Here is a 12,712-nt window from a genome sequence, read left to right on the forward strand (position 1 = left end):
CACCAACCCACTCACCCACCAACCCACTCACCCACCAACCCACTCACTCACCAACTCACTCACCCACTCACCCACCAACTCACTCACTCACCCACCCACTCACCCACCCACTCACGCACCCACTCACTCACTCACTCACCCACTCACTCACCCACTAACCCACTCACCCACCAACCCACTCACTCACCCACCAACCCACTCACTCACTCACACACCAACTCACTCACTCACCCACTCACCCACCAACCCACTCACCCACCCACTCACTCACCCACTCACCCACCCACTCACGCACCCACTCACTCACCCACTCACTCACTCACCACTCACCCACTCACTCACTCACCCACTCACCCACTCACCCACCAACCCACTCACTCACCCACCAACCCACTCACTCACTCACACACCAACTCACTCACTCACCCACTAACCCACCAACCCACTCACCCACCCACTCACTCACACACTCACCCACTCACCCACCCACCCACCCACTCACCCACCAATCCACCCACCCACCCACCAACTCATTCACCCACCCACCAACTCATTCACCCACCCACTCACCCACCCACCCACCCACTCACCCACCCACCCACCCACTCACCCACCCACTCACCCACCCACCCACCCACTCACCCACCCATCCACCCACTCACCCACCCACTCACCCACTCACCCACCCACCCACCCACTCACTCACCCACTCACCCACCCACCCACCCACTCACCCACCCACCCACTCACCCACCCACTCACCCAACAACCCACCCACCCACCCACCAACTAATTCACCCACCAACCCACTCACCCACCAACCCACTCACCCACCAACCCACTCACTCACCAACTCACTCACCCACTCACCCACCAACTCACTCACTCACCCACTCACTCACCCACTCACCCACCCACTCACTCACCCACTCACCCACTCACTCACTCACTCACCCACTCACCCACTCACCCACTCACCCACCAACCCACTCACTCACCCACCAACCCACTCACTCACTCACCCACTCACCCACCAACCCACTCAACCACCCACTCACTCACACACTCACCCACCCACCCACTCACCCACCCACTCACCCACCCACTCACCCACCCACCCACTCACTCACTCACCCACTCACTGACCCACTCACCCACCCACTCACCCTCCCACTCACCCACCCACTCACCCACCCACTCACCCACCCACTCACCCACTCACTCACTCACCCACCCACCCACTCACTCACTCACCCACTCACCCACACACTCACCCACCCACTAACCCACCCAACCACCCACCCACCCACCAACTCATTCACCCACCCACCCACCCACTCACCCAACCACCCGCTCACCCACCCACCCACTCACCCACCAATCCACCCACCCACCAACTCATTCACCCACCCACTCACCCAACAACCCACCCACCCACAAACTCATTCACCCACCCACTCACCCAACAACCCACCCACCCACCAACTCATTCACCCACCAACCCACCCACCCACCAACCCACTCACCCACGCACCAACCCACTCACTCACTCACCAACCCACTCACCCACCCACTCACGCACCCACCCACTCACGCACCCACCCACTCACCCACCCACCCACCCACTCACCCACCCACCCTCCCACCCACCCACCCACCCACTCACCCACCCACCCACCCACCCACCCACTCACCCACCCACCCACTCACCCACCGACCCACCCCCACCCACTCACCCAACAACCCACTCACCCACCAACCCACTCACCCACCAACCCACTCACCTACCAACCCACTCACCCACCAACCCACTCACACACACTCACTCACCAACTCACTCACCCACTCACCCACTCACCCACCAACCCACTCACTCACCCACCAACCCACTCACTCACTCACACACCAACTCACTCACTCACCCACTAACCCACCAACCCACTCACCCACCCACTCACTCACACACTCACCCACTCACCCACCCACCCACCCACTCACCCACCAATCCACCCACCCACCAACTCATTCACCCACCCACCAACTCATTCACCCACCCACTCACCCAACAACCCACCCACCCACTCACCCACCCCACCCACCCACTCACCCACCCCACCCACCCACTCACCCCACCCACTCACCCACCCACCCACCCACCCACTCACCCACCCATCCACCCACTCACCCACCCACTCACCCACTCACCCACCCACCCACTCACTCACTCACCCACTCACCCACCCACCCACCCACTCACCCACCCACCCACTCACACCACCCACTCACCCAACAACCCACCCACCAACTAATTCACCCACCAACCCACCTCACCCCACCAACCCACTCACCCACCAACCCACTCACTCACCAACTCACTCACCCACTCACCCCACCAACTCACTCACTCACCCACTCACTCACCCACTCACCCACCCACTCACTCACCCACTCACCCACTCACTCACTCACTCACCCACTCACCCACTCACCCACCAACCCACTCACTCACCCACCAACCCACTCACTCACTCACCCACTCACCCACCAACCCACTCACCCACCCACTCACTCACACACTCACCCACCCACCCACTCACCCACCCACTCACCCACCCACTCACCCACCCACCCACTCACTCACTCACCCACTCACTGACCCACTCACCCACCCACTCACCCTCCCACTCACCCACCCACTCACCCACCCACTCACCCACCCACTCACCCACTCACTCACTCACCCACCCACCCACTCACTCACTCACCCACTCACCCACACACTCACCCACCCACTAACCCACCCAACCACCCACTCACCCACCCACCCACCAACTCATTCACCCACCCACCCACCCACTCACCCAACCACCCGCTCACCCACCCACCCACTCACCCACCAATCCACCCACCCACCAACTCATTCACCCACCCACTCACCCAACAACCCACCCACCCACCAACTCATTCACCCACCCACTCACCCAACAACCCACCCACCCACCAACTCATTCACCCACCAACCCACCCACCCACCAACCCACTCACCCACGCACCAACCCACTCACTCACTCACCAACCCACTCACCCACCCACTCACTCACCCACCCACTCACGCACCCACCCACTCACGCACCCACCCACTCACCCACCCACCCTCCCACCCACCCACTCACCCACCCACCCACCCACCCACTCACCCACCCACCCACCCACTCACCCACCGACCCACCCACTCACCCAACAACCCACTCACCCACCAACCCACTCACCCACCAACCCACTCACCTACCAACCCACTCACCCACCAACCCACTCACTCACTCACTCACCAACTCACTCACCCACTCACCCACTCACCCACCAACTCACTCACTCACCCACTCACTCACCCACCCACTCACGCACCCACTCACTCACCCACTCACTCACTCACCCACCCACCAACCCACTCACTCACCCACCAACCCACTCACTCACTCACACACCAACTCACTCACTCACCCACTAACCCACCAACCCACTCACCCACCCACCCACTCACCCACCAATCCACCCACCCACCAACTCATTCACCCACCCACTCACCCAACAACCCACCCACCCACCAACTCATTCACCCACCCACTCACCCAACAACCCACCCACCAACTCATTCACAGACCAACCCACCCACCCACCAACCCACTCACTCACTCACTCACCCACCCAGTCACTCACACACTCACCAACCCACTCACCCACCCACTCACCCACCCACCCACCCACTCACTCACCCACCCACCCACCCACCCACTCACCCACCCACCCACCCACTCACCCACCCACCCACCCACCCACCAACTCACCCACCCACCCACCCACCCACTCACCCACCCACCCACTCACCCACCCACCCACCCACCCACTCACCCACCCACCCACTCACCCACCCACCCACTCACCCACCCACCCACCCACTCACCCACCCATCCACCCACTCACCCACCCACCCACTCACCCACTCACCCACCCACCCACTCACCTACCCACCCACCCACTCACTCACCCACTCACCCACCCACCCACCCACTCACCCACCCACTCACCCACCCACCCACCCACTCACCCACCCACCCACTCACCCACCCACCCACCCACTCACCCAACAACCCACCCACCCACCAACTAATTCACCCACCAACCCACTCACCCACCAACCCACTCACCCACCAACCCACTCACTCACCAACTCACTCACCCACTCACCCACCAACTCACTCACTCACCCACTCACTCACCCACTCACCCACCCACTCACGCACCCACTCACTCACCCACTAACCCACTCACTCACCCACTCACTCACCCACCCACCCACTCACTCACCCACTCACCCACCCACCCACCCACCCACCCACCCACTCACCCACCCACTCACCCACCCACCCACCCACCCACCCACCCACCCACCCACCCACCCACTCACCCACCCACCCACCCACTCACCCAACAACCCACCCACCCACCAACTAATTCACCCACCAACCCACTCACCCACCAACCCACTCACCCACCAACCCACTCACTCACCAACTCACTCACCCACTCACCCACCAACTCACTCACTCACCCACTCACTCACCCACTCACCCACCCACTCACGCACCCACTCACTCACCCACTCACCCACTCACTCACCCACTCACTCACTCACCCACTCACCCACTCACTCACTCACTCACCCACTCACTCACCCACTAACCCACTAACCGACCAACCCACTCACTCACCCACCAACCCACTCACTCACTCACACACCAACTCACTCACTCACCCACTCACCCACCAACCCACTCACCCACCCACTCACCCACCAACCCACTCACCCACCCACTCACTCACCCACTCACCCACCCACTCACGCACCCACTCACTCACCCACTCACTCACTCACCCACTCACCCACTCACTCACTCACCCACTCACCCACTCACCCACCAACCCACTCACTCACCCACCAACCCACTCACTCACTCACACACCAACTCACTCACTCACCCACTAACCCACCAACCCACTCACCCACCCACTCACTCACACACTCACCCACTCACCCACCCACCCACCCACTCACCCACCAATCCACCCACCCACCAACTCATTCACCCACCCACCAACTCATTCACCCACCCACTCACCCAACAACCCACCCACCCACTCACCCACCCACCCACCCACTCACCCACCCACCCACCCACCCACTCACCCACCCACTCACCCACCCACCCACCCACTCACCCACCCATCCACCCACTCACCCACCCACTCACCCACTCACCCACCCACCCACCCACTCACTCACCCACTCACCCACCCACCCACCCACCCACTCACCCACCCACCCACTCACCCAACAACCCACCCACCCACCAACTAATTCACCCACCAACCCACTCACCCACCAACCCACTCACCCACCAACCCACTCACTCACCAACTCACTCACCCACTCACCCACCAACTCACTCACTCACCCACTCACTCACCCACTCACCCACCCACTCACTCACCCACTCACCCACTCACTCACCCACTCACCCACCCACCCACTCACTCACTCACTCACCCACTCACTCACCCACTAACCCACTCACCCACCAACCCACTCACTCACCCACCAACCCACTCACTCACTCACCCACCAACCCACTCACTCACCAACTCACTCACCCACTCACCCACCAACTCACTCACTCACCCACTCACTCACCCACTCACCCACCCACTCACTCACCCACTCACCCACTCACTCACCCACTCACCCACCCACCCACTCACTCACTCACTCACCCACTCACTCACCCACTAACCCACTCACCCACCAACCCACTCACTCACCCACCAACCCACTCACTCACTCACACACCAACCCACTCACCCACCCACTCACTCACACACTCACCCACCCACTCACCCACCCACTCACCCACCCACTCACGCACTCACTCACCCACCCACTCACCCACCCACTCACTCACTCACCCACCCACTCACTCACTCACCCACTCACTCACCCACTCACCCACCAACCCACTCACTCACCCACCAACCCACTCACTCACTCACACACCAACTCACTCACTCACCCACTCACCCACCAACCCACTCACCCACCCACTCACTCACACACTCACCCACCCACCCACCCACTCACCCACCCACCCACCCACCCACTCGCCCACCAATCCACCCACCCACCAACTCATTCACCCACCCACTCACCCAACAACCCACCCACCCACCAACTCATTCACCCACCCACTCACCCAACAACCCACCCACCCACCAACCCACCCACCCACCAACTCATTCACCCACCAACCCACCCACCCACCAACCCACTCACCCACCAACCCACTCACCCACCAACCCACTCACTCACTCACCAACCCCCACTCACCCACCCACTCACGCACCCACCCACTCACCCACCCACCCACCCACTCACCCACCCACTCACCCACCCACCCACCCACTCACCCACCCACCCACTCACCCACCCACCCACTCAACCACCCACCCACTCACCCAACAACCCACCCACCAACCAACTCATTCACCCACCAACCCACTCACCCACCAACCCACTCACTCACTCACCAACTCACTCACCCACTCACCCACTCGCCCACCAACTCACTCACTCACCCACTCACCCACCCACTCACGCAACCACTCACTCACCCACTCACTCACTCACCCACTCACCCACTCACTCACTCACCCACTCACTCACTCACCCACTCACTCACCCACTAACCCACTCACCCACCAACCCACTCACTCACCCACCAAACCACTCACTCACTCACACACCAACTCACTCACCCACTCACCCACTCGCCCACCAACTCACTCACTCACCCACTCACTCACCCACTCACCCACCCACTCACCCACCCACTCACACACCCACTCACTCACCCACTCACCCACTCACTCACTCACCCACCAACCCACTCACTCACCCACCAACCCACTCACCCACTCACCCACCAACCCACTCACCCACCCACTCACCCACTAACTCACCCACCCACTAACTCACCCACCCACTCACTCACTCACCCACCCACTCACTGACCCACTCACCCACCCACTCACCCACCCACTCACCCACCCACCCACTCACCCACTCACTCACCCACCCACTCACTCACTCACCCACTCACCCACACACTCACCCACCCACTAACCCACCCAACCACCCACTCACCCACCCACCCACCAACTCATTCACCCACCCACCCACCAACTCATTCACCCACCCACCCACCCACTCACCCACCCACCCACTCACCCACCCACCCACCCACCCACTCACCCACCCACCCACCCACTCACCCACGCACCCACCCACTCACCCACCAATCCACCCACCCACCCACCAACTCATTCACCCACCCACTCACCCAACAACCCACCCACCCACCAACTCATTCACCCACCCACTCACCCAACAACCCACCCACCCACCAACTCATTCACCCACCCACTCACCCAACAACCCACCACCCACCAACCCACTCACCCACCAACCCACTCACTCACTCACCAACCCACTCACCCACCCACTCACGCACCCACCCACCCTCCCACCCACTCACCCACCCACTCACGCACCCACCCACCCTCCCACCCACTCACCCACCCACCCACCCACTCACCCACCCACCCACTCACCCACCCACCCACCCACTCACCCACCCACCCACCCACTCACCCACTCACCAACCCACTCACCCACCAACCCACCCACTCACCCACCCACTCACTCACCCACCAACCCACACACTCACCAGGGTCCAGGGTGGACTTCTTCATGGCTGTGTGGAGGTTGTCCACCTTGCAGGAGTCCACCCTCTTAGCCGGCGACCTGAGCAAAGTGGTGGAGGCCTTGTTACCAAATCAAGTCGAATCTGGTGAGTGGGTGAGTGGGTGGGTGAGTGAGTGGGTGGGTGAGTGGGTGGGTGGGTGAGTGAGTGGGTGAGTGGGTGAGTGGGTGGGTGAGTGAGTGGGTGGGTGAGTGAGTGAGTGGGTTGGTGAGTGGGTGAGTGGGTGGGTGAGTGGGTGGGTGGGTGAGTCGGTGGGTGGGTTGGTGAGTGGGTGAGTGTGTGAGTGAGTGGGTTGGTGAGTGAGTGGGTGAGTGAGTGGGTGAGTGGGTGAGTGGGTGGGTGGGTGAGTGGGTGAGTGGGTGGGTGAGTGGGTGGATGAGTGGGTGAGTGGGTGAGTGAGTGGGTGAGTGAGTGGGTGAGTGGGTGAGTGAGTGGGTGAGTGGGTGAGTGGGTGGGTGAGTGGGTGAGTGGGTGAGTGGGTGAGTGAGTGGGTGAGTGGGTGAGTGAGTGGGTGGGTGAGTGGGTGGGTGAGTGGGTGGGTGAGTGGGTGGGTGAGTGGGTGAGTGAGTGGGTGAGTGGGTGAGTGGGTGAGTGGGTTAGTGGGTGGGTGAGTGGGTGAGTGAGTGGGTGAGTGGGTGAGTGGGTGGGTGAGTGGGTGAGTGAGTGGGTGGGTGAGTGGGTGGGTGAGTGGGTGGGTGGGTGGGTAAATGGGTTGGTTGGTGAGTGAATGGGTGAGTGGGTTGGTGAGTGGATGAGTGAATGGGTGGGTGTGTGAGTGGGTGGGTGAGTGGGTGAGTAAGTGAATGGGTGAGTGGGTGGGTGAGTGGATGAGTGAATGGGTGGGTGTGTGAGTGGGTGGGTGAGTGGGTGAGTGAGTGAATGGGTGAGTGGGTTGGTGAGTGGATGAGTGAGTGGGTGGGTGGGTGAGTGAGTGACTGAGTGAGTGACTGAGTTAGTGGATGAGTGAGTGTGCGAGTGACTGACCGAGTGAGTGAGCATTATCATAGACACAGGTCGTATCCACTGCTACGTCCCCCCCCCCACATCACACACAAACTTCACTTTTTAAACTTTCAACAAAAAACAGCGACTTAGCTAAGGATGAGTGGTGACTGAGTGACTGACTGAGTGACTGAGTGAGTGACTGAGTGAGCGACTGACTGAGTGACTGGCTGAGTGACTGAGTGACCGGCTGAGTGACTGAGTGACTGAGTGAGTGACTGAGTGAGTGACTGAGTGGTGAGTGAGTGAGTGACTGAGTGAGTGACTGAGTGGTGAGTGAGTGAGTGACTCACTGAGTGACTGAGTGAGTGACTGAGTGAGTCACACAAACTCTAACACGGACACTTTGTGAGTGACTGTGTGAGTGACTGACTGAGTGTGTAAGTGACTGAGTGACTGAGTGAGTGGTGAGTGAGTGGTGAGTGAGTGGTGAGTGACTGAGTCACACAAACTCTAACACAGACACTGTGTGAGTGACTGAATGAGTGACTGAGTGAGTGAGCGAGTGAGTGGTGAGTGACTCACTGAGTGACTGAGCGAGTGACTGAGTGAGTGACTGACTGGGTGACTGAGTGAGTGACTGAGTCACACAAACTCTAACACAGACACTTTGTGAGTGACTGACTGAGTGACTGAGTGAGTGACTGAGTGACTCACTGACTGACTCACTGAGTGACTGAGTGAGTGACTGACTGAGTGAGTGACTGAGTGAGTCACACAAACTCTAACACAGACACACTTTGTGAGTGACTGAGTGAGTGAGTGAGCGAGTGAGTGAGTGACTTACTGAGTGACTGAGTGAGTGAGTGACTCACTGAGTGAGTGACTGAGTGAGTGAGTAACTGAGTGACTGACTGAGTGACTGAGTCACACAAACTAACACAGACACACTTTGTGAGTGACTGACTGAGTGCGTGACTCACTGAGTAACTGAGTGAGTGACTGACTGAGTGAGTGACTGACTGAGTCACACAAACTCTAACACAGACACACTTTGTGAGTGAGTGACTGAGTGAGTGACTGTTTGAATGACTGAGTGAGTCACACAAACTCTAACACAGACACACTTTGTGAGTGACTGAGTGAGTGACTGAGTGAGTGTGCGAGTGAGTGAGTGGTGAGTGAGTGACTCACTGAGTGACTGACTGAGTAACTGACTGAGTGACTGACTGATTGAGTGACTGAGTGAGTGACTGACTGACTGAGCGAGTGCGTGACTGAGTGAGTGCGTGACTGAGTGACTGAGTGAGTCACACAAACTCTAACACAGACACACTTTGTGATTGACTGAGTGAGTGACTGAGTGACTGAGTGACTGAGTGAGTGAGCGAGTGAGTGGTGAGTGAGTGACTGACTGAGTGACTGAGTGAGTGACTCACTGAGTGAGTGACTGAGTGAGTGACTCACTGAGTGAGTGACTGAGTGAGTCACACAAACTCTAACACAGACACACTATGTGAGTGACTGAGTGACTGAGTGAGTGGTGAGTGACTCACTGAGTGAGCGAGCGAGTGAGCGAGTGAGTGACTGACTGAGTGACTGAGTGAGTGACTGAGTGTGTAAGTGACACAAACTCTAACACAGACACACTTTGTGAGTGACTGAGTGACTGAGTGAGTGGTGAGTGACTCACTGAGTGAGCGAGCGAGTGAGCGAGTGAGTGACTGAGTGAGTGACTGAGTGAGTGACTGAGTGTGTAAGTGACACAAACTCTAACACAGACACACTTTGTGATTGACTGAGTGAGTGGTGAGTGACTCACTGAGTGAGCGAGCGAGCGAGTGAGTGACTGAGTGAGTGACTCACTGAGTGAGCGAGCGAGTGAGCGAGTGAGTGACTGACTGAGTGAGTGACTGACTGAGTGACTGAGTGACTGACTGAGTGACTGACTGAGTGACTGAGTGTGTAAGTGACACAAACTCTAACACAGACACACTTTGTGAGTGACTGAGTGAGTGACTCACTGAGTGAGCGAGCGAGTGAGCGAGTGAGTGACTGACTGAGTGAGTGACTGACTGAGTGACTGAGTGACTGACTGAGTGACTGACTGAGTGACTGAGTGTGTAAGTGACACAAACTCTAACACAGACACACTTTGTGAGTGACTGAGTGAGTGACTCACTGAGTGAGCGAGTGAGAGAGTGAGTGACTGACTGAGTGACTGAGTGACTGAGTGAGTGACTGAGTGTGTAAGTGACACAAACTCTAACACAGACACACTTTGTGAGTGACTGAGTGAGTGACTCACTGAGTGAGCGAGTGAGTGAATGACTGAGTGAGTGACTGAGTGTGTAAGTGACACAAACTCTAACACAGACACACTTTGTGAGTGACTGAGTGAGTGACTCACTGAGTGAGCGAGTGAGTGAGTGACTGACTGAGTGACTGAGTGAGTGACTGAGTGACTGAGTGAGTGACTGAGTGTGTAAGTGACACAAACTCCAACACAGACACACTTTGTGAGTGACTGAGTGACTCACTGAGTGAGCGAGCGAGTGAGTGAGTGACTGACTGAGTGACTGACTGAGTGACTGAGTGAGTGACTGAGTGAGTGACTGAGTGTTTAAGTGACACAAACTCTAACACAGACACACTTTGTGATTGACTGAGTGACTGAGTGAGTGGTGAGTGACTCACTGAGTGAGCGAGTGACTGACTGAGTGAGTGACTGAGTGACTGACTGAGTGACTGAGTGAGTGACTGAGTGTGTAAGTGACACAAACTCTAACACAGACACACTTTGTGAGTGACTGAGTGACTGAGTGAGTGGTGAGTGACTCACTGAGTGAGCGAGCGAGTGAGTGACTGAGTGACTGACTGAGTGAGTGACTGAGTGACTGAGTGAGTGACTGAGTGTGTAAGTGGCACAAACTCTAACACAGACACACTTTGTGAGTGTTGTTTTCTACTTAGAAGCGCTGCAACATCGTTTCGGTCAACTTTGTTAAAAACTTCTTACATTCGCAACGCAACAACAAAAGCCCCTAACCTCGTAACAAACACACAAACATCGCGTCGTTAAAAAAAGTTACGGGCAACTTTGACTAAGTTTTTAAAGTTTCGAGAGGAAAGTTCAACGCATTTTTTTGTTGTTTTCATAAAAAAAATTCCCCTCACAAACCACCACCACCACCACACGCGACGATACGTTCCGTTAGCAAAGCAAGTCTCCGTCTAAACAAACACAAACAGTAGCAACAACAACAACAACAAGGAGGACGACGAAAGAAACTTGCGGTGTTTTTATTCCGCTATCGATTAAGTTGAAGAATTTATTTAGAACATTTTTTAGTAGAAAAAAAAAGAAAGTCGCGACTCACAAAGCCTCCTACGCTGATGGCGTCCATCTTAGGAGGCGGCGCGACTTCGCTCTGATCGGAGAGGGGGGGGGGGGTGGGGACCTCTGAACACCCCTCCGCCAGCGCGCACTTGGTATCGTCCGCCGTTGAATCGTATGGGGTGGGAGAGTCCACTAAGTAGAGAATAGGGGTGTTTGGAAATAATAAGGTGGCTTCTTCTAAGTTTGACCCCTCCGTTAAAGCTGACTTGGTATCGTCCACCGTTGAATCGTATAGGGTGGGATAGTCCACTAAGTTGCATGCTAGGGGTGTTTATAGACACTTTAGTGTGTAGGGGGAAGGAGTTTCAAAAACACCCCTCCGTCAGGGCCCACTTGGTATCGTCCGCCGTTGAATCGTATAGGGTGGGAGAGTCCACTAAGTAGAGAATAGGGGTGTTTTGAAATAGGAAGGTGGCGGTAACTAAGTTTGACCCCTCCGTTAACGCTGACTTGGTATTGTCCACCGTTGGTTTGTATGGGGTGGGAGAGTCCACTA

General features: G+C 57.5%; 1 protein-coding gene across 1 annotated transcript in view; it reads right to left on the reverse strand.

Annotated features, from left to right (window-relative positions):
- LOC144954939 (uncharacterized) overlaps positions 1-12,242 on the reverse strand; it is a 33,230-nt gene extending 20,988 nt beyond the window's left edge. Inside the window, exons 1-2 of the mRNA XM_078885307.1 lie at positions 12,197-12,242; positions 7,839-7,915 (exon numbers count right to left, since the gene is read on the reverse strand). Coding sequence (XP_078741433.1) covers positions 7,839-7,863 — 25 coding nt within the window. The 5' untranslated portion in view covers positions 7,864-7,915; positions 12,197-12,242. The remainder of the gene's footprint in view (positions 1-7,838; positions 7,916-12,196) is intronic.
- Positions 12,243-12,712: the final 470 nt, after the last annotated feature.

Source organism: Lampetra fluviatilis, unplaced genomic scaffold (assembly GCF_964198595.1).
Source record: "Lampetra fluviatilis unplaced genomic scaffold, kcLamFluv1.1 SCAFFOLD_434, whole genome shotgun sequence".
In the NCBI taxonomy this organism is placed as follows: Eukaryota; Metazoa; Chordata; class Hyperoartia; order Petromyzontiformes; family Petromyzontidae; genus Lampetra; species Lampetra fluviatilis.